Source organism: Octopus bimaculoides, chromosome 3 (genome assembly GCF_046866305.1).
Source record: "Octopus bimaculoides isolate indiv1 chromosome 3, ASM4686630v1, whole genome shotgun sequence".
NCBI lineage: Eukaryota > Metazoa > Mollusca > Cephalopoda > Octopoda > Octopodidae > Octopus > Octopus bimaculoides.
The window spans coordinates 45778916-45804012 of NC_142930.1; the positions used below are offsets into that span (position 1 = coordinate 45778916).

The window sequence follows — 25097 nt, forward strand, 5'->3', positions numbered from 1 at the left end:
AACTGGAACACCCTATTTGATGCTTACCAACAAGAGACCAGAACCACAGGTTTATCCAACCCTACGTAGTACATATCTTTTATATATATATATACACACATACATAGAAATAATCTCTCCCTATCAGATGAAACACACACACACACATGCGTGCATATATATATATATATGTATATATATATATATATATATATATATATATATATATATAGGCACAGGTGTCTCTGTGTGGTAAGGATCTTGCTTCACAACCACATGGTTCTGGGCTCAGTCCCACTGCATGGCACTTTGAGCAAGTGTCTTCTATTATAGCCTTGGACCAACCATAGCCTTGTTAGTGGATTTGGTAGACAGAGACTGAAAGAAGATCACATATATGCCAGCTATGTTCCAAAGAGTTATTCTCAATATTATTAGCAAAGGAGAGCATTATAAATTGATTTACAGAACAATTATCAAGGTGTCTGCATACAGCTAAACACACATTCAAATACTAAAATGTAAACCACACCTAACTGATGCAAACCTTACCCCCACAACTTGGATTAATCCCCAAGTTAAAACCTCATATACTAAAGAAGAACTGTATCTGAATCACATGTATTTAAACATATAACTTTACAATCCAGCTGTTTATATGTATATAGGTATATGTATGTGTATGCAAATGTATATATATATATATATATATATATATATATATATATATATATATGTGTGTGTGTGTGTGTTTGGGTCTATGTATGTATCTATATGTATGTCTGTGTATATGTGGATGTGTACTTACATATATGTGTTTGTGTTGGACATCATTTCTCTCACCTCTCGATATCTTTTTCCTGTTCTATATTTAAGAGATGAGGAATTAAATTACGTACATTATTTACATTTGACGGATATTTATCCTCATCTCATTTGTTGTGAACACAACATTTCAGCTGATATATCCTCCAGCCGTCATCAGGTGGCTTGGGGTAATTTTGAACCTGGGTTCTCATTCCTAAGGTATTTTTCAATGTTATTATTATTATTATTATTATTCAGGCCACTGCCTGGAATCGAACTCGGAATCTTGGGGTTAGTAGCCCGCACTCTTAACTACTACTAACCTCAAGATTCCAAGTTCCATTCCAGGCAGTAACCTGAATAATAATAATAATATTGAAAAATACCTTAGGAAATGAGAACCCAGGTTCGAAATTTCCCCAAGACACCTGATGATGGCTGGAGGGTATATCAGCTGAAACGTGTTAACAACAAACAAGATGAGGACAAATATCCATCAAATGTAAACAATGTAAATCATTTTTCCTCTTCTATTTATTCTATATTCTTTCAAAATTTCTCCCTGGCATTACCCATTACAATTCATCTTGGCCTAATGGCCCTAAACGTCTGTCTTTGTCAATCACTACTTCCATACACCCACTCTGGTGTCATTTGTTCATTCGATACCCTAACTCTCCACAAACTTTATATTTTTAGAATTTCTGGATGCTGCTGCCTTATGAAGTCTTCCTGTCTTGTCGTTAAAAGCATGAAACAGGTAGTAATGAACAGTCGACAACTGAGGAGAAGTTAGACTTCCTTTGGTATTTTGTCTTGTACTTGCCTCTCGTTGTGCGTTTATGTATTTTTTGCTTGTTGGTGATGTCCTGTACTTAATGTGTTTTTCATTGTTGTTTAATAATTAAACACCACACAGCCTTTGTCAACAGTAACTTATATGTATATCTATTTATCTATCTATCTATATATATATATATATAACATCAAAAACCTTACAAACGTTTCCATTGAGCTTTCCATGCTTGATAAAATTTTGTTTGAATTCCCTCCACCCATCATGCACTGCTTTCCTCTATAATGAACAATCTAGTGAGGTTCCCAACAATCCTCCTTACCAGCTTGTTTGGTAAGGAGGATATATTTTGTTGGACACTCTGACAGATGAAGAAACAAAACACACACATTCATACATATATACATTAACACACACATATATGTAGAGAGAAGGTAATATAATGGTATATAACTTACTGCTTCACTTCTATGTTTTGTATTTCTCTCAGCTAATATAAAGCATGCCTGTGCATCTTGAACTCTAAAAGTAGAAACAAAATTGAAACACAAAATACATTAACTGTACAATGGGGTCACAGCAGTTTTGTGAAAGTGGATATTGAAATCCCTGCCAAAGAAATACAGAGATTTCTATATTTATACTGTATATGAAAGAATTTTTGCACCCAGTAGCTTCCCAGTTGATGACTTCATATAGTATACCAATGATGTCTACAGTACTAGCTTGATAGCAAATATTAAGAAAAGAATAATAAAACAAAATATTATTTTGTAATAAAATGATATTTATCTGCCATATTTCATTATGGGTCCCTCCCAAAAGGGATCTTGACTAGATTTAACCTGAAGTTATAGAACAACTATTTAGTAGAAAAATTTGCCTGCTTAACTCTGATATGGGAGATGATTTTTAGGACTTGCTACATTGAAACAGTTTTCTTCCATGATAACTGGCTGGACTAAAGAATAGAATGAAGGCTGGTAAATTCACCAAGAGATCGTTCTTGATAGTATTTTGAAATATTTTTGAGGATATAATTTAGAGATTAAATGTTCATCAGAGTCCTTCCCTCAGCTCATTTCTACTCATTTCAGTATTGAGGAAATAAGTTCAACAGGAAACTTTTTATTTTATTTTATGGTTAAGTGAGCAGAGTTGGGGCAACACACATTACATTTTTCAGAATGCCTGGAAGAAAGGGAGAAAATACCACAAGTCATTGGTTGCTGCAGTAGAGCATGTTCCTCTCAGATGCAAACAGACGTAGCTCCAATGCTTTCAACAGAATGGGTTCCGTTAATGGTCCTAAAAACTAGTATATCAACAATTTTGATACAACAATTTTATGTACAGGGTGTGTTAGTCTTTTGAGGACATTTCTTTCAAGAGCTCTAACTTCCTTCTAGCTTATTTTTTTTTACCTTACTTTTCAGATAAATAATGTCAGACATCAGGTTGACCCAGCAAATGAAAAGATACACTGTAATCATTGCCTTAAAGTGCAGCACTGTGGTACAGAGATAGCTCACTTACTGAAAATTACTTGATCCTTTGTTGTCAAAATTAGAAATGTGCTGGAAGATGCTGATAGGGATCCAGCATCAGCATCTAAATGCAAAACACGTAAATGGTCCTAATACTATCAAAAATATATAACTTTGCACAAAAAGTCCAAGAAATAATTGACAAAAACCACAGAAAAGTCAATCAGAGCCATTGCAAAGGACCTCCAAATTTCAGAATACAGAGTTGTGTATGAGCACATTCGGTACAAGTTATATGTGATGGAGAGGGGTCAGTTATCTTAGATGTGATGAGAGAGAATTGTTAGACCCATGCAAAGTGCTTGCTAAAAGAGTTAAGACGCCAAGAGGTTGGAATGCTTTGATTTTTCTCAGATGAGAAAAACTTCTTTTCAATTGTGTGAACAATAAATGAAGCATTGATTCAAAGCTTTTGACATGAGAAAGCAAACTGGTTATTAGCTGATTGGAGCCTTGTAGTTTCAACTTCAAATTATTTAAATTACTAGTTATATCTACTAAAAATCCTAAATAACATTGAAGCTTTTTATTTTCCAGTTCTATAATAGAACTTGCTATAATAGCATTTAGGCCTTACTTAATCACTTAACTTCACAATGGTACAATAAAGCCCCATATTCGGCCTCAAGATATTTAAAAATTTCTTTAAATTTCCTATTATTCAACCCTTTGGTTTTTATCAAATTAATGGCTTTAGTTACAACTTCCATTACATTGCCCGTCTCAAGAGATTTTGTACATAAACTTTCCATATGAAAGTAACTCTTGTTGACCTTCTTGACACTGACTGATAGCAAAAACGTGACATCTCTTTCATAAAAAGTTATATTTCACTGCTTTTTCAGAAAAAAAGTTAGTAATATTTTTTTATAATCATGTTCACAACACACCAAATTAGTAGTTTCTGTTTCGATGAAGCTTTACCAATTTGTTTTTGATTTTTAATAGATTTTAAAATATGTTTTTGCTCATCAATTGACAGAAAGAGGGTGAGTGGCAATTTCAGAGATTTGTTTTTTGTAAAAACATGGAAAATGAAATAGAGACAAAAATTTTAATACTTGGGATTCTTGGATATGAATAATTTTTACACAGTATCTCCTACAATCCTTCAGCTTTTGTTTCATATAAAAATTATTTCAACACATGCAATATACTTTTAGTTTTCTCAACTAAAATATAGTTGGGTCTCAAGGGGGTGGTACAAACCTAGCAATATGTGTTTTATAGGGAAAACAAAATTTCCATTCAAATGGCAATTGCCAGAAGATTTCTGTTTGAATCTGACCATTTTAAGTTGTAGTGGAAACTCACTGCTAAATTCTCTTCAATGCCCATTATGTGCTATTCAAAATACTCACTGGAAAGCCTTATACAGCCACAACATTTTGAGAGAAGAGTTTCTTGCAATGTGGAAATGAATTCTTCGATTAAATATCCAAAGTCTAATTATTGAAGACTTAATATAACACATATCATGAAATCATACATAATGGTAAACATTATTGGGAAAATCATCCATCTATTAATTGTATATTACCTGGCTTTATCAAGGTCCATATCTTTTAAAGCTGATCCCTTCAAATAATGCACTCTATGGGCCCATTTAGGATCTTTCAGAACAACATTGATGTTTGTGTTAAGTTCTGTAGAAGCCATAAAGACAACATGGTAACACTGTAATAAAAAGAATAATAGAAATTTCATTTTTAAGGTCAAACTGAAGGTGTGATGTTGGGAGATATTTGTTGTTACTGTTTTCACAGCTTAAAATGTTATTTGATAATATTCATTAATTTTACTTAATAACTCCAGATTTTGTAATCAATTGACCTGAGATCAGTAACAACTAATTACTCTTCACATAATTATCTTTAATCCTGTTATCACCACTGGTAAATAGTTAGCTACTAATACATTTTGCATGATAAGCATCATCAACCAACCTTGCAAATATTTGATAATTTACCTGTTAATAAATTTAGAACTTTAAATGATATTGCATATTCAGTCAATCCTTCCTTTACTGAGATAAACTTCAAATCACACCCATAAAAGGAGAAAAACAAATTAGTTGCTCAATATAAATTTCCAAATATCTAATTTTTCTCACTATTATTGTATCTACAAATGCTGAGATATTGAAGTTTTTTCATAAATTAATAAAGAACTTCTGATACATAGTATTTTCTGATTAGAGATATTAAAGAAATAATGCTGATATTATTTGAAATTTTAGAATATATTTGAAATGACAGAAAATAATTACTTTATGCACAAAATATTTAAGTATTAAACTCAATAAACAGTTAATATAGCATATTGAAATAGATTTGACAAAACACAATATGTTCTCTTTCTGGCTCACAACCTCAATTTCAAAATATTACCAAGTAATTTTACTTTTATACATGGTAAGATTTAGAATTTAAAATTCTTCAGAATATGAAAGTATCAAATTACTTAATCACATACAGAAAATAACTAGTAAAATACATTTTGTTTAAAATTATATATTTAATTGCTTAAATCATATTTAACATTGATATTTTTTCAGTAATACTGAAGATATAACTCCAAATATCTAAATGTGATGTGACATCCAATAAGATATTAGTTTCAGACTAATTGCTGCTCTTCAGCTCCTTCCAAACTGAATGTAGCAAAGAAGTACTATAAGAAAGATTTAAAGAGTGATACTCGGTACTGTTTTAAGGAAATTGATCATAATTAAAACAATTAAATAGCATAATATATACCTAAAAGGTATATGCAATTGAGGCAGTATTAAGTTACAATAGCCATTTAAGTATCGTACTTAATGTATACACACTTAATGTATAAGAGATAATATCTCTTATGGACTTGCAGTGTTAAAAACAATATCAGAGGGAGATGAAAATTCCTTCCAATAGCAGCCAACAAAACCACCAGATGCATTTCAGTTTTTTAGGGCCTTTTCAGTAGCACATACTCATAGCCAGCTACATGCTCAGACAAGAATTCATCACCTCTGATACAGGGAAAAAATGGAATAAAACAATCACTGATATTGTGATAGTTGTTCAGCTAAATGAAATTCAGTATATATGATTGAGGCAAAATCAAATTAAAATAGCCATCTATGATTCATGCTTAATGTATAGACATTGTCGATAGGCTAATTACTGCAATTAATACTACATTGCTAGAAATAAGAGCTAAAATGCTCTAATGCTGTAGGAAAAACACATGAATGTATATATGTATGCTCACAGGAACTGAAATTGCCCAAAACACATTAGCAATCCACAAAATCATCCTTAAATTTTTATGATAAATCCATATATGCTTACAGGATGATTGACCCTGAATCTGCCAAACAAATGGTTCTTACTGATGAAGGCTATGGAAATAGTCTGAAACTGGACGTTCAGTCTAAGGAATTCTCAAGTTGGTGTTTTGGGTGATTTCAGCCCCTGTGAGCATGTATATGTATACATTTATGTGCTTTTCCTGCAGAATAAGAGCATTTAAATTCTTATTTCTAGCGATGTAGGTGTCTTGAGACCCTTAATCGTGTTCATTGACAATTATATTTTATATATATGTGTGTATGTGTAGTTAAGTCTATATCTGGTCATAGAGTGACCAATGGTTTTGCATCCACAAAAGGCTTAGCCCATAGATGGCTCATCAGACTCTAAGGCCGAAGAAAAGTGTAACTCTTTACCTCTGAGAGGCAGGAATCCATTAACGGTCATTTGATCAGTAAGTCACCAAAGAATAAATACTCCAGGGTCAGCAAGGATGGGTCATCTCCTTCCTTTAGACTAGTTCATCTGGGCCAAAAGAGGGGGAACAGAGGATTTTTCCCTTAGGCTGCTTTTAGATTTAAGGACCCTTCCAAATCTAATCAGAGAATGGGAAATCCCATGCTTGCAGCAGTTAGTGTTAGAAATGGATGCAAGGGCTGTAAATTTCCTGGTGAGTGTTCAGTGATCTAGGTTTCAGGGAGTCTTTGAGTATCCTTGCTCACTCAGCCATACAAAGCTTGCAGCATTTGCTCCTGTTAATGTAGGTTCCAAGCTGCTTTAAGATCCTCCACTTATTATACAACAAGCTTCTTTTAGTTTCCTTCTACCAAATCCACTTACAAAGCTTTGGTCAGCCCAGGGCTATAGTAGAAGACACTTACCCAAGATGCCATGCAATGGGATTGTATCTGACACCATGTGGTTGGGAAGCAAGCTTCTTACCACACAGCTATGGATCTTTTCAAAAAATATAATGCTTTGTTACTTTGTCTGGTATCAAATCTGGTCAAGCCCAACAAACATAATATATTGGTAAAACTTCATTTTTTTCTTGTAAGCTTGACTAACCTGCTCTAAAATTTTATGCTTAACTTCTATAAATTATCTTCTTCCACCCTTTCCCTCTCCTTCTGCACCACTCTTTTATCTTTATTAGTCTTATCATCAAAAGCAGCATAACAGCTGCTTTAATCAAATGTATCAACAGCTAGTAATAAGCCTTTAAAAATTATCCAATATCATCTACATATAGATTCCCTGTCTATAAAGGCATCTTTTAACAGCAGTTATGTCTTTTTAATTAAAAGTTTTTCTTTACTTATTAACAGAAGGAAATCGGACAAAATGGTCCATAAAAATATAGACATGTAGGTCATATAAATAATTTAAAGGAGTTTGAGAATACAAACAAAATTACATAGTTACCTGAAGATCAGGATGTGCAAAAAATTCATTTAAGAAATCCATGATAACATCTGGAAAAATTGCAGTGATAAAAACTACAACATGTTTATGACGTTTAGCATTATCTTTACTGAATTCTTTCCCTTCCTTTTTCTTGTCAATAAAAGTTGATCCAATGCTTTCCAGCTATATAATAGGAATAAAATGTTTAGTATAAGAAAATTATACTACTATCAGCAATAGTACTAATAAAGAAGTAGAATATAGAACACAAAATAGTATTAGCAGTTTCTTAAAATGATTTTCTTAATAACCAAAAGCAAGGGCAATGCCTATAGCAATTCAAAGTCTGTTGAACTGATTAGAGGCAGTTAGATAAGTTTATTTTGGTTAATATTTAAGAGGGAAGGAGATTTATGTAAATTATACAGAATAAGTAACTGGGGAAGTATTTTCTATCAGATGAAATAGTGTTTTAACTTTTGTAATGCCACCTTAGTTATGCTCATGTGTATTTGGAGATAGTATGCCTAGCAATATGTATCAATTATGAAGGGGCTTGCCGTGTATTATGAGCAATGGCAATACAGTGTTTATGTCTATGTTTGCTTTGCTATTTTTGCAGTCAGAAAGATGTTGATGGTATACATAATGTAGTGTGAGGGGGATGTCATCTTCAACAAAGCGCATGTACTTAGAAGTGACAGCTAGTAGGTCATTTATTTAGAAGAGAAAGAAAGGAGGTAATTAATTCCTGAAGTACCCAAAAGTTGAAAACTATTCAATCAATTACAATGGAGGTAATTCTGGGTAGGAAATAATTTATAAATTATAATAACTCCCATTGCTGTTCAGATGGTGGATGTGAAAGATGTATGATAATAGTTGGTGGGATTAGAAAGATTTCCTTTTTCAGATATGGATCAAACCATATATGTTTCCAGATTTCTTAGTATTTACATAGAGAGTTTAGCTGGAAATGGTCAAAATCAAAACACTGTCTAAAGGTTGATAAGTTGTTTGTTGGGTGTAGTAACAAAAAAGTTGTTATGCCTAACAACAGTTACAAAAGAAAAAGAATGAGTTAGAAAAGCAAATCAGGGATAAATTTTAATTCTTTGGAATCCATTTGGCAAGACACAAAAATGCACAACCAGATGGAAAGAGTGAGGGCTTGACATTGTTTTGGTGGAGCACTAGAAGGCGTTGTGTTCATAGCTTTTGCAAGCCTTCCGTGATTAACAAGACTGATGTAGATGTAGGTTAACTTTCCCTTTGAACAGCTGAAGGGGATGAAATTCAAGAGTTAACATACTGAGAAGAAAGAATTTGGGTTAGTAATAAGAGCAGAGCTTGGGGGAGGGAGACAAGTGGATGAGAAGTAAGTCAGGTAAGAATGCTTGAGGAGGTGATGTTAAATATGTAAATTTGAAAAAGCATAACTCAATGTGATGACAGTAGAAAAGGCAAAGAAAGGAGACATAATGTCTGAGGGCCAGTGGTTGAAGTGTGTTGGTGAGTGACTTTATGTTAAACAGTTGAGCAGATTTTCTTTGGATAAATTCAAGAATGTCTATGTGTAACTATAACACCCTCCTTCACGTTGGAGGAGTACATCAGTGTACTTTGTAGAGAGTTAGTAGTTGTCTGAGTTGAAATACTTCCTGTTTCTGAAGGGGAGACTGGTTTTGTGATGTAGTCTTTGTTATATTAAGGATGAGTCAAGGGAAATCTGGCATTTTAACAATCTTGAGGACTCTTGTGTGATGTTCATGTTTATGAGGTGGGTGTGAGAATTTTTCTCCATATGTGCATTGATTGTATCTTTGTACTGTTGAAGGATATAAGATTGGCATGAACCCCGTGGAGGAAGATAATGAAGTGTTCTTTCACTGAGTTAGTGTAGATTTGGCATCATATAGCTAGGATAGAGAGAAATAAAGGGTATTTGTATTTATTAGAGTAGATATTGTTGGGGGGTGATGGCATGTAGATAATGGATGTTTTGAAAAAAGAACATGTTGGACAAAACTGAAACCTGAGACACAGAATTGATAGAGTATGGGTCAGAGAGAATTCCATTAGCAAACAACACAGTGTGATCCAAGAGAAGTGAGATAGAGGGAGCTATAAGGGTAGTCATTATAGGAAGTTTACATGCCAGATATAACTGAAAGCTTCACTGATGGTGAGTACAGAAACAATGCTTTCAACAATTTTTTTCTGGTGAGTAACATAGAGTAGGTCACTTGTGGATCTGGCTTTACAAAAGCTGTATTGATGATCATTTAGGAAAGAAAGAGAATCAAGGGGTTGGCAGAGGTTGCTGTTAAAGTTGTTAATATAGGATATAATATCGAGGCTGTCATCTCATTGTAAATATTAGAATTAAATATATTACAGGAGGCTTTACTAATTTTGATGAGAGGTCATCTGCTACTTCTATAAACTGGTGTTTCTCACTTCCTTGTATATGATAGATAAAAAAAATCAAACAATTTAACCATTTACTGCAAATGTGTAAATATTGTATATACTGTTGCCAGTATCGCCTAACTGGCCTTCATGCCGGTGACACGTAAAAGCACCCACTACACTCTCTGATTGGTTAGTGTTAGGAAAGGCATCTAGCTGTAGAAACTCTGCCAAATCAGATTGGAGCCTGGTGTAGCCTTCGGTTTCCACCAGTCCTCAGTCAAATCGTCCAACCCATGCTAGCATGGAAAGCGGACGTTAAACGATGATGATTATATGCATATATGTACATTATATGTACAGTATATAAGATTGGGTTCTATGTGTACACCATTGGTTGTATAATTTTGTTGGAATAATTTAATCACCATAATTATTTGCTTCCAGAAATCATTTTAAGTAAAGTTGTAAAATTTAAGATATTAAATTTATTTGTCATAAGAACTGGCTAATTGACTAAAATGAGGCAAAGTAAAACAATATTTTTTAGTGGGGAGATGAATTTTCTTGCACTTATACTGAATGAAAATTTCAAAAAAAATCAAAATCCAGTTATTGTATATGATTGACTGCAAAACTGACCAATGATAAAACAAACACTATTAAATCAAAAATCATAATTCTATGCATAGATATATTTAATAAATAATACCTGTCTTGGAATAAAGGCAAATGCAATAACAATCATTGCCAGCATGAAAAGTTGTCCAAGCCAATAATCAGGAGAGAAATCTCCATAACCAACAGTAGTGAAGGTAACAATGACAAAATAAAATGACTGGAATAAATTCAGTTGTTGTTCAGATTCAAATGTTGTTGCTCTCTGGATATGCTGTATACCACAGATACTGAATAAAAATAAAATATATAAAATCATATGAAGTAGTAAAATTATAGTTTATATTTTCATTCCCTCATAAAAATGAATTACTGTAAGTCACTTTATCTGTGGCAGAACAGCTACTCATCAATCACAAACTTTATTGGAATAAAGTAACCTAATCAGACAATACAGAAATGATTCAGAATGGAATACAGAAATATGCTATAGGTCAGAATACGGAAGAAGCAGGTTATAGTCCCAGCCATACAAATATAAGTAAAAATGGATCTCAATTTAGCAGCATTTCTTTTTTAAGATGTTATGAACAATCTAATGTTATTGTAACATTTGTGAATTTCTAAAAAAAGAAAATGGAAAAGACTTTTTTTTTGCTTTCTTTCTTATTGATTATTTTGATGTTTGCTATTTGAATTTATTGATAATCTCCTAGATAAAACAATTGTTATGGCTGAAAAGTAAAGAATGATTAAATTTATGCATCATCCTGCTACAGAATTAGCACCTATGACGATAGGTGTCAATGAGAATTTATAGTTGGGGTACAAGAGTGAGTGTGTGTGTGTGTGAGAGAGAGAGAGAGTGTATGAGTGTGTGTGACAAACAAATTGTGCACCAAAAAGATAGAGGAATAGGCTCATTTTTAGTAAATACCTATCTATTAACAGCTTAAGCAATTGCATTCTGTCATTGTTTTATACCTTCTAAAGAATAAGATATCACAAATAATTTGAAACAATATACTAGAGAATATAGTTATGTTAAAATTAAGTTGAAAACAAACATTAGCAACTGTGACATGGATGCATTTTAAATGTAACACAAATAAGTGTATTTGTAGAGAGTTTAAACGAAAATGCTAACACTTAGTTAATGCTAGCAGAAAAGTTAACATATAAAAAGCAAAACCAAAATGTATATTACGTTGTAAAGATCAAACAACAGAGGGAGCCAATTAACATGAAAAGTTGTTGACTGAGGCTTTCTGATATACTCTGAAAACGTTTACCAGCAATATGAATATCATTCTGAAAAAAGAAAATTACAAAGTGAATAAGTTGTTTTGCTTTAATGAAGAAAAATCACTGCCAAACACTAAAGTTTAATACAGAAGATAAAAAGTGCTAAAATTTTTTACATTTTATTTGTGAATCTGTATATAAACTAGGAGACCTCAGTGCAATAGAGAAATCTCCACATTTTCAAAAATAAATTTCATACAGGTGTGATTGTGTGGTAAGATGTTTGCTTCCCAACCACATGGTTTTGGGTTCAATGCCACTGCATGGTACTCTGGGCTGACAAAAGCTTTGTGAGTAGATTTGGTAGATGGAAACTCTGTGTGTGTATGTCTGTGCGTGTGTGTGTGTGTCTTTGAGCCTGTGTTTGTCTCCCGCCACCACTTGACAACTGATGTTGATGTGTTTATATTCCTATAACTTAAGGGTTCAGCAAAAAAGACTGGTAGAGTAGGTACTCGGATTAAAAAATATAAGTACTAGTAAAACTATTATTGATTTTACCCTATATTAAAATTAATATTTTAATATATATATATATATATATATATATATATATATATATATATATATATATATATATATATATATATATATATATATATATATATATATGTATATGTGTGTGTGTGTATGTATGTATGAAGAGCTTACTTTCAAAACCAGATATATGCATTGGAATGACATTTGAAACAACAACTGATTTTGATTGGAAGACTAAGATTCACCTAGTCTATATGACATCTATCCCAGTTTGACAGAAAAAAATTTCACGTGCATGAAGCCAGATTGTGTTTTAATGGTTGACCAATTATGCACTTATACCAGTTTTGAAAGTAAGCTCCTCATATATATATATATATATATATATATATATATATATATATATATTTATATTATATTCATCATCATCATCGTTTAATGTCTGCCTTCCATGCCGGTATAGGTTCAACAGTTTGACAGGTGGTAACCAGGCAGAAAACCACACCAGGCTTCTTCTGCCTGACCAGCTCCTGTCAAACCATCCAACCCATGCCAGCATGCAAGGTGGATGTTAAACGACGATGACCATGATTATGAATATGATATAATATAATATATATATATATATATATATATATTGCAAGAATCTGCATATCCATCAGGCCAGAATGGAAAACAGGTGCAACATGCAGGAACACATTACATCCCAGAGAGATGTAGGAGGAGTAAGACCAGGACTCATCCCACATTGCAAAATTCCTCCATCCCACTCAAGCTAAAAGAGGAGCCCTTCAAAGATATCATCTTCCCAGAAAGATCAATAACCTTATTCAGGTTTACTATCACAACTTTCAGATGAGGATCATTTCAAGATCCATTGTATCAGTGGCACAGGTTGGAAAGAGATATTATAACTGGCTGCATCCTTTCAGTAATCCTTTTTGCCTTTGCCATGAACATGGTGTCAAGTCAGCAGAGATAAAGTGCCAAAGACTCCAAACAAAAATCCGGCATGCATCAGTTACAAATAAGAGTCTTCATGGATGACCTAACTGTAACAATTATCAACAGTTGCTGTTGAAAAATAGATCTTTCAGGAATTTGAATAGAAAAAGCACAACATCTAGAAACTCTCCTTTTCATTTATCTTCATCACAAAAATTTATGTAAGTAGCTCAAGTACATAAAGGCAGTATATTTAAGAAAGAATTACATATTCAGGACATGTAACAAAATCTCAGATAAAATGGTATTGAAAGAATGCATCAACAGTAAGCAGCTTATGATTCTATAGTTTACTCAAAGTAGCAAGTCCTCTTAAAGTATAACATCTAACAGCAATAACATACTTAGCTACATACAATACAGAGCAAAAAATATTAAGAATGATATTTAACTACAAGCATTTGGCATTTCTTATATCACTGTTAAAACATTTCTTAAACTTCAATTTGCAATTTTATACTTTTAGATACATATACATTAGCAATTCTATATTCACTTTTCCTATTTCTCAGAACATAATGTATTTCTTTTTTTTTTTTTTCTTTACATTAAAACACTCCATACACCACAAAGTTCTCCTCACTAAATTATACATCTACTGAAATATAACCAAGCACAATATTTCTGTATGAATCCCATTTAATTACTACCTTAAAATAATTAATTTCAGCATGGCCTGTATTAGATTTACAAAATCTACTGATAAAAGTAAAGCAACTTACAAAAAGAGTCAAAAATGCATCATTAGCCAACCAGCAATTTAAAAAGGTTGGGTAAAACATGTTTTGTAATTTCTGTGGCCAAAATACCTGAAAAATGTATCAAAAATAGAATATATTTAAATTTAAGTAAATGACTGGCATAACTTTGTAATTTCTTCTTTTTTTTTTTTTTTTTGGTTCTAACAATTTAATATTTGGTAATTTATAGTTATTATAGATCAAAATAAGGTAATAATTTAATGAATTCCTGAAACTATAGCTGTTATTTCAAAATCTTTTGAATTCAATTACAAAACAACTCAAAATATATAATTGAAGGGAATGCCAACAGAAACCAGAAAAATTTCCAGGGGCTCACAACACTCAATGTTCAGTTAATGGAGATCATGAGTGATAATGTTCTAGTAGGGTTGCTGTCAGCTCTACAGAGCCAACAAATCTAAGTTTATAACCTCCCACTTTGAAAGGTATGCATTTTCAATCCAGTAACAAGAAATAGCAACCAAATACCTGATACACAAAAGGGACAGAGATGCAAGAAAAGCATCCAATGTAGACTTTATGGAGTTAACACTGAAGATACCACCCACATCAAAAGCAGTTGTCTGAAAATGTCATCATGGTATTATCTACTGATGTGACATGATGTTGTAGCTATATAATGAAATCCATCCAAAGGATAATTCCAAGAACAAAGAAATAAGAACCCATAGTATGGTAGAAGCCATAGCCACTCATAATAAAAAGGAGCACTGGTGGAATGTCCCAATGAAAACCTCGATAAAATGTAAGCACAATAGATCTGATAAAATGATTTGGGATAGAGAAGAGAAATTGTGTACAATTGTTGAAATTAGCTGCCCAGCAGATGTTAACATAGAGCTGAAGATTAGTGAAAAAGAGAATACCTACACTGAACTATTGAGAAATTTGCAATTATTCTATCCAGATTACAAGTTCAGGTTTATACCTGTAATTATTGGGGTACTGGGATATGTGACAATCTCAAGAAACCAGAAAGGAGAAAGCTCATTTGAAGACTACAGATCCAATCCATCACTGAAACTGCAAAAATCTGTAAAACTTATCTGTAAAACTTTATCATGTAAAATCACTAAAAAAATATCATTTAAGTATATATGAGCATGTCTAGATATGCAAGTATATGCATGAGAACACATACATAAAACAAAACATACAAATCCGCATGTACACACACACACACACACACAAATACTCTGTTGTTGATGTTGAAATTCTAATGAAGGAGCTTTGGATCTAGGTTAGAAGACTGCTCTTTCTGTATTGGCAAGAAATCTTGAAATAAAACTGAATACATGCATATATTGACTTCAAATATTGCACATATACACATACATGCAAAAATACCGTTGCTGTTGTTGACATTCCAATGAAAGAACCTTGGACCTAGGTTAGAAACTGACTCTTTCTCTATTGGCAAGAAATCTTGAAATAAAATTGTATAATGACGTACATATGTACATATATACGCATGCACATATGCATACATGTATGCACACATACAGTTATAACTACATACCCACAAACATACCTACATTCAGTCAAGTGGTTTGCAAATATAGATACTTTTTGTTGAGTTCAGTACTAAGGTGAGTGGATTAGGTATACTGTTGGCAGAGAAACAGACACAAAGTAATTGGGGTAGTCAGAATATATGACAGAATAATTGAGTTTAGACTAATCAAGGGTAAATGACAACATTGCTACTTCTGTCTTTGCACCACAATCAGGAGTGACAAATAAGCAAATGAAGTAGTTCACTGAGGCTTCTTGCAGAGCACTCAATAATGAATAACCAGTAGCTTCATGCTACTGGTTATTCATTATACCACAAATGGATAGATAGATAGATTATTGTGAATAAATCTTTCCTTGTCCACATAGACTACTAAAGATATAGAAACAGTAAGAATTCTCTGATAGCCATACATTTACTGATTTTAGATGATGTACACATCAAGATGGAAGAGATAGAGAAATACTGAGAAATTTTATAACATGTAATGAGCCACAGAAATATCTGTAGATGGAGCAAGTACCACTCAAATAGAAGGTGACATGGTGGTGGAATGGTACAGTGAATAGACAAAACAGAAAAAAGCTACAAGACAGTTTGGGAAACAATGGAAGAAAGTAAGGAGGGAGCAATATTAGGTGGCTGAGGTTTGCCAATGTTCAGTGAGGAGAGGATCAGAGAAGCACGAGGTTCTCGAATCATAAAAAGTGTATGAGTGTAAATTAAGACATTGCTGAAGAAAATTATGTTCAGAATGGTGGTAATGAACTTAACATCACTGATGCCAAGAAGAAAGAAGCTCGCAAATGTTATTCTGAGTGGTTGGAAGAAAGTGTAACTACTCCAAGTAAACCACCCACCCACTCACTGTGCAATCAACAGCACTATTAAGGATATTAAGGTAGGGAAAGCAGCTAGGCAGTAAAAGAATTAAAAGAATAAATACTTTAGTTCTAAATTGTTTTAACTTTAAAAACAATCCTAATCATATCAATATGAGAATAGGTAAATGTGAAAAAACTTTAATCTATTTCTGAAAATGTGTGATGATATTTACAGATCCAGCATATCATAAATTAAAATGTGCACTAATTGAATACTAATATCTAGCTTGAAATCAATAGCTAACATGTGATAAAAAAAAATAGATCGAAGGATATTTCAATTAAATATACTACGCACCGTGGCAACAACTGGGACAGTACACAATACTTCAATAAGAGTGGCTGCTCTGAAAATTCTTTGAAGAGCTTTTTGCTGAAAAATTTCAAATATTTAGATTTATAAATTACAGCCTACAAAGGCATTTGGTTTTGTCAAAAAGAACACTCTTTTTTTAAGATATTGACCAATATAAACTGCCATAAAGTCATAAGGAAAACAATCACCTTTATTCAATGTCAAAGGACAATACAATGATATTAAGCAGAGCCACATACTTTCCAACAGTGCTTATAATTTTCTTTGATGTTCTTTTCAAACATGTTTTTGCAGCATCTCATAGAAATCTTGTTTGCTGGTTATACTGTTCCCACTACTCTTGCAGCAAAGGGATTTTTGCATCTCACAATTGCTCTAACATGCTGTGCAAAGATTTCTGTATCAGAAAGTCATTATCAATTTACTCCATCTACTACCATCCTTATTTGTCATTTAGAGACTGTTACCAAATTTGTGGTACTTGAATTCTGCAAATTAACACCAAATATATAGTGTCTGTGGTTTTTATTGGCTAAACTGGCAACATAACCATCCCCAAATACAACAATATCTGTTTCAACACACGATTTCACATCAAGAATCTTGCAAAATGAATATATAAATGCATATAATTTTTTGAAAGACATAAATCTGGAGAAGAAGCACACTCTAAGAAGTAGAGGAGTCTATATCTTTTCCTGATGAAGGCTGGTTTATGGGGTTTAACTTTATAGCATATCGTCAGACCCCAAGACCTGTTGCCCAATGACCTCTTTAAAATATGGAGGGGAAAAGCCTACATTATCTCCCTTTGTCGATAGCAATTGGCAAAGGGAAATAATGCAGACTTTTCCCATCCATATTTTAAAGAGGTCATAGGCTAACAGGTCTTGGTGTCTGATGATATGCCATAAAGTTAAACCCTTTATGGATGGGAAACCCAGATTAACCCCTAAACTGGCCTTCACCAAGAATATATATATATATATATATTCAAAATATATATATATATTCACCAGGAATATATATATATATATTCAAAATTTCATATATATATATGAAATTTTGAATTTAGTTCACAGACCCCCAGTACTACCTTTGTGGACCACCAAGGGTTTGCAGACCACAGGTTGGGAACCACTGCTCTAGATGAAAATAAAAACTGGGAAGAAAGGGTGCAGATAGAACTTTGCAATAGATAGAAGTTATAAAGCTGTAGTTAGAAGAAATCAATAATTCTCCATGCTGTTGTGGCAGCAATAACAAATTTAAATTGGAGATTTTTTACAATTTTTACAATAGCTTTCCTTGGAAGATAAGATAAAACTGCAAAAGAGCATGTAAACAAAAATTTGGTAATTTCTAAATACAAATGAATAACTTCATGAAATGTGACTGTCACATAAGTGTATTATCTCCATAATCACAAGAATTGTTGATTTGCATGTGTATGAGGCAATTTAGTAAAAAGAAAAAAGTTATGTTTGTTAGAATATTGTGAAGAGGAAAATATTTAATTCCACATATCACACTTTGTCAGAGAATGAGAAAATATAAGAAAATTTAGTATGATAGAAAGACAGCGAGAGACAGCAAATAGATGGGGGTGTTAAAAGATATGACATGGGGAAGCGGGTTACAAAAAGTAGTAACAAGATAAAAAATATCTGTAATGGAACAAGTAAAAGTTGAACTGCCAAGATAAGATGCCTGTTGAAAGAATAAAAAAAAAGAAATATAATCTTAATTTAAAAAAGAAAGTAATAATAAGTGACATGCAGTAAAAGAAAGAAAAGAGCAAAAGGAGCAAGTAAAAATGCTATAGAAAAAACTGAAAAGAGAAAAATAAGCAAGATAATTGGATTAATGGGTAAGTTGCTCAATTAGTCCACAAAGAGTACACATTTAAAAATTGGAGAATAAGCTTCTCTGTCTTAATCTTATGACTATCACAAGATTCATGATGCAATATAACTTCACAAACTGAAACTGACTGAAAGGTTGCAAGTTTGGAGTGATCCTAGCTACTATCCAGGACGAGGAAGTTTGAATATAATCACTAGAATGTTTAAGGAAAATAGTAGTTTACATTAATTAAAATGATTATATTATCTGATGAAGGACTTTTCTTGAAAAAAAACTTTGTTGAAGAGAGAATGATTTCGATACCACCATTTATTCCTTAACATTCGGCACATAGATTGTCACCCATATGCATCTTAGACACTTCATAACAAACTTACACAGGAACCTCAAAAAATAAAAGTCCCCTTTAATGGTAACATTGTGAGCTAGACTCTTTCAACAGTTTTTATACTATACTCTATCTATAATGACATAAAATTTTGGGCCTTGTGATTTCTTATGCTTTCACACATATTGTTACCAAAGTTGCATCAAAGACTTTGTGCTGTCCCTGTAAAACCAGAGTATGCTTTCACCCAAATCAGATGCTGACTATTTTCAGGACTCAACATTGAAGTATTGCTGACATATGTGCGATGGTGCTGCAACACACACAAGCAGTCTAAACTGTCTCCTGGAAAGGCATTGGATGATTGGAAAAGATTCCCTCACACAAATGCTACAAACATTGGCCTATATCTTCTCTCTGCACCAGCAACGACTAAACTAAAATGTTGCATATCTACTCCACTGAAAACCACTTGGCATTGTCTCTTTCCATGTCATCCCTACTATGTCTCATCCCTTATTTCTACACTAAACACTGAGCATAATCATTTTTTCTTAAAGCTACAGTTCCTTTGAACTCCTTTAGACCAATTTTAAGAAAAATTTCAAACTGAATGTCAACTGATTCAATTCCATAAGTATTGAAAAGCCTGCAAGAATTACAAGCACAGCCATCCTCCTGATATTTACTGAATAAAACTAGATAAACTGAGATTTTATGAATAGCTTCAAATACAGCAATACTGTGCAGAACAAATTATTTTTACTTCAGCTGAAGCATTAGATACAGTCTAATTTTACATTTTTTTCATTTCATATTTCCAATCTAACCTTGAACTGACAATAGTTCAATGATAGAATTTTATGAAATCACAGGAAAAAATGGATAATGCATTTTCTCAAATGATTCAATTTCTTAGATCTGGTGACACAGGACACATTAAAATCATTTTCCCATTCATCATTTTGATTTAATGTCGCCAAAACCTTAGCCCATGTCTTAGATGAGAACCTATTACATAAGTTGCCTTCTTCTGAGATCTAATCATCTTTCATATTTTCTAATTAAACACTCCTTGTCAAACTACTCAAATGTAGCTGTTATCAATTATATAAATGATGAAAAAAATGAATGAAAAATTTTGTACATCAAATTTTAAAACAGGGACTAAAAACTGCCTGTAAGTGACTCTGAAAATATTTCAGATTAAAAATCTAAATATGCTGATGCATGGGCACAGTCTATCTTTCAAAATATAGCTCATTGGCAGAAACAGTTTCTTCTGAAAAAAGAAAGTAATGAATATTAGAAATGCTTTTTAGAAACAAAACTGAAGTAATAAAAAGTAATCTTAAATTAAAATACAATAACTAATACACACTGTATCTAATTGTATTATATGGAAATACATGTATTAATTAGTATCTCTGACAACAACAATTAGTATTTAGTGTTTCACTGTTTTTTTTAGTATGTTATATAGCTCAATTAGTACTAATGTATTTGTTTTTAAGTTTTTTTTCTCACCTTACGTACAACATAGAGTTGTAAAATAAATTTTGAAAGCATTACAAATGACAGAACAACTTGTGCTATCCATAATCCAAAGGGGCGGTGTACCCAAGCAACAACATACCTGTGTAAATAATAATAATATAAACAAGTTTTCAGAGAAGTTATTTCTCTAATTTTCATGTAACCTGATTATATCAAATTTTGATGAAACAGAATTAATTAAAGACAATTATGCTTGAAAAAATAATTAATAAAATATATCTGAATATTTGAATCTAATAATATTTCTGACAACTTGCATTAGACATGATGATGGACATACCATATAGCCCTTCTATATGGCATCGTTTCAAAGGTAATGCTATTAAGGGTCACTGCTCCTTACTCTTGGGGTTTACTTCTTCAACTTCCCTTCAACAGTATTTAGAAGCAACACAAAGAATATTAATTTGGGATTCCCAAGTATAGTCACTTGAAGAAGCTTGACCAGACACCAGAATCAGTCAATAAAACTGACCTAAATACATGACTGGTACTTTATTTTATTGACCTGTTATTGTAGGCAGTGCTGTCAGAATGCCAAGAGCTGGAACAGAGACTGTAAGGCATCCTATTTAACCCTATTCTTGCCAATCCACTGCTCTGAAAGGATAAAAAGCAAATTTAACCATAGTAAGATATGAACTCAGGTGCAGAGGATCAGAAGAAATGTTGGTTGAACAAATTTGCCTATTCAATACTTTTATTCTGTGCGTGTGCTTATGTATATGTGTGTGTATTTGTAGTACTCACTGTTACCAATCAGAATTTTATGTCTGCTGCTGAGTGTGTAACTAGTTTATGATTTAAAAGATATGATATTTATAACAAAATATTTACGAGTGTTTAGTCACTGGGTATAGAATGGATCAAATGAAAAGTAATGGCATAGAAAATGATGTAATAGAAAAATATAACACACACACATACGTGTAAAGTGAGTGTTTTTGTGTGCATAAAAACTTGAAAAATTAACTAAATAAAAGACTAACTACAGGTGTAAAATCTGATATTTTGAATAATTTTATTTACAATCACTTAAAAGTTTCACTAGTTATCAGCCTCACCAAAGTGTGAATTGCCTAACTGAAAGTACTGTTTATATACATGAGTCTTTCTTGTAGATAGGTATTTTAAGTACAAACTAATTGAAGTTAGATCAAGTAATGGAAACTATGAAAATTGGATTGGCATATACTGCTCCCTTTCTCCACCATTTTCTTTTTTCTTCTTAGAGAAATTTATGTGGACACATCCAAATTTATGTGGATACATTACAAGGAAAAGAATCAACTTTTCCAAAATCTGAACCAAGATTTGTAATTAGTTGAAACTCTGACAAATTTGCAATAAACTATACTCATTTATTTCATTTAATGTAATTTATATCATTAAAACACAAAATGTAGAGTTTTATTTTTTGTTAGATAAATTAATTGACCTTCTGTATTCCTTTTCCTTAAAAGTCAGGTACATTCATTTTCCACATGCTATGCTTGAATATTTAGATAATACTAGCAAGATGCACAAAACTTTCAGCAGAAGAACACTAGTATGGTATTTACATGTAGGTTGAAAGCCAAGTATTTTTACAATAGATGCAGCAAATATTTTTGTCACTAGAGCCAGGTATTTTTTATATTAATACAACATAATGCTAACATCATACATCTAGTTCTTTAGTGTCTTTAGTAGAGTCTACTCAGTTGCAAGCATTCAAGCAAGATCTCTGGTTTGAATATAATTTTCATTCTTCCTTCCACTGGTTATGGAGGCTCTAAGAGGGTCATAAGTATTGGCTATTCTCTTCTGATTAAACCATTCAAAAGACTGTTAACTCTTCAAGATCTTGAATTTAACCAATCAACTCAGCCACCCAGATAACTCTCATTGTTAATTATTAAGTCCCAGAAATTGCAATTTCATGGTTTATGTAACCTAAGTTAAAAACTGACAAGAATATCTAATGATAAACAATGCAACCATTATAATAAAATATGCTAAGTATAGAAATTTATGTTATCAAGGAAAATATATAGATGTTTTCGATCTAGTTTGGATTCTTTGCCATCAAATTTGAATTCTTTACCATCAAATTTCATGGCAAAGAATCCAAACTAGATCGAAAACATGTATATTATATGGACAAAATTAATTGCATGTACTATTGTATTTATTATAAAACTACTGTAATTAAAACAAGCTATACTTTAAAGTAGCTCAGTAAAATTTCCAAAACAAACTATTTAAAAACAAATTCTCTTTCAAAAAATGTAAATAGTTTATGGAGCAAAATATTGTGACAGCTGATTTAAGAATGGATATTTGCAATTATACTTAAAGTAAAGCATATCTTACCAGTTGATTGGTTTGGGGCGTGAAAGTTCTGAATGATTGCTTTCTTCTGTGGCACAAGGATACCCATAGCTATGAAACAAAATAGTTTTGATAATTTTTTATTTCAATTTGTTTAGTTCTTAGTTTCATTTCAAAAATGGTCAGTAATCTATGATATAAATTGAAGTTGGCCGACCGTTGTATTCTTTCTTGTCTTGAGGTTCACGGCCAAACGGTTGGGTGGATTCGCATGAAAAATGGCACACATGTGGAGACGGGTGCATGGATTGAAACACGCTTTCTATTTTTTCCTAGCCCCCATACTTACAGAGAAAATCGATTAAAACAACCTGCGTGCGTGCGTGTGTGTATGTGAGTGTGTATCACTGAAGCCATTCATACATATATACATATATAATAAATAAATAAACTGAATGATAAATTTCAGTTATCTCTCTCTCTTTTTCTTTCTTTCTCTCTCTCATATACACAAACACCATCAACATTACTCTCTCTGTCGCGCACGCCCCATCAAACATACACACTCACACAGAGACATACGCACACACATCACTTCTCCCCTCTCACCACAACTTCAAAAGAAGTTCAATCATAAAACTGTTCATGTCTCTTCGTTCGACGCCCACTTCAAAAGATCGCCTTTCCTTTTCACTTGTCCGGCCATTGATCGAGAGATAAAACACAAACCAACTCCTGCTAAATGCAAAAATCCTGCCAAAAATACATACACATACACACACACACAAACGGACATTTCATGTCTTTCAGTTTCTCTATGATTACACATGCGTTGAAAACAATGGCTCTTACGTACATTTTAATCTTCAACAGGTATGTATCAATTTCTATAATATAAATTGTTTTTCTATAACAATTACTTATTCCATACTTCACTTAGCTTTTCTCTTTACTTTTCTTAAATTGGATACGTCTGCTATTAATTCTTACATACAATTTCCCCGTTAATTCTTACAGCTTCATTTTCTGTTAAAGCAATTCTTAACATCAACTTCTTAACATAATACACAAAATTCTTGCATTAATACAGTAGGGTGATTTGAGGGAGATTTGGCTGCTATTTCTACCAGGTCTACCTACAATGTAGAGGTCTGAACTTATTTTTCATTCACAGATTTGCATTTCAAACGTTTAACATAATCCTTTCCATAAATCAACTATCGTAAAAATTTTCTACCATGACCTCACATGCAATTACCCTTTCTTCTGCCATTAACACCAGTTGCTCATACACCTTACAGTTTCTCATTCAAACTACATAATACAATATTCCATACTCCCTCCGATACGATCTACAAGTTTAAGCGGCTTCAATTTCCTATTAAGCTCTCCTTTGCAATGACAATAAATAAGGCACAGGGTCAATCATTGCAAATGGTTGGTTTAAATCTTACAGAGCAAGTGTTCTCCCACAATCAACTTTACATTGGATGCTCCCATGTTAGCAGGCCACAAAGTCTATATATTTGTGCATCAGAAGGGAAAATGAGAAACGTTGCCTACAAAGAAGCGCTCCACTGAAAAAACAGCATTTTTTCACATCTTCCAAATCACCCCAGTCATCTGCCGCCTCAAAAGCTTCGTACTTGCCGTACCAGTCAACGTAAGTCAACGACACACAAATTCACTCACTCACTCACTTTATCTCTCTTTCTTACCCTCTTTCTCTTTCACATACACCCCCCCCCCACACGCACGTTCATTTCATATATCTTTCAATTTCTGCTCTCTGCAAATAAAATTTTTACGAAATAAAACTGCTTACAAGCATTGCAATTAATGTATAATTTCTTTCTATGTCCATTATTAAATAAATCTTTTAATGATTAGACAGATATCCA

The 25097-nt window shown here is 32.6% G+C and overlaps 1 protein-coding gene across 10 annotated transcripts in view; it reads right to left on the bottom strand.

The window, feature by feature from the left end:
- LOC106878657 (potassium channel subfamily T member 2) overlaps positions 1-25097 on the bottom strand; it is a 171539-nt gene that overhangs the window by 53911 nt on the left and 92531 nt on the right. For all 10 annotated transcript variants that reach the window (XR_016241017.1, XR_016241018.1, XM_089348902.1 and 7 more), the window contains 9 exons: positions 23239-23307; positions 20854-20962; positions 17115-17189; positions 14375-14461; positions 12070-12173; positions 10957-11152; positions 7851-8015; positions 4670-4806; positions 2041-2104 (listed from right to left, as the gene is read on the bottom strand). Coding sequence is in view for 8 of the 10 variants with exons in the window: in XM_089348902.1 (XP_089205028.1) it covers positions 2041-2104; positions 4670-4806; positions 7851-8015; positions 10957-11152; positions 12070-12173; positions 14375-14461; positions 17115-17189; positions 20854-20962; positions 23239-23307 (1006 nt within the window). In the remaining 2 variants the exon portion in view is untranslated. The remainder of the gene's footprint in view (positions 1-2040; positions 2105-4669; positions 4807-7850; positions 8016-10956; positions 11153-12069; positions 12174-14374; positions 14462-17114; positions 17190-20853; positions 20963-23238; positions 23308-25097) is intronic.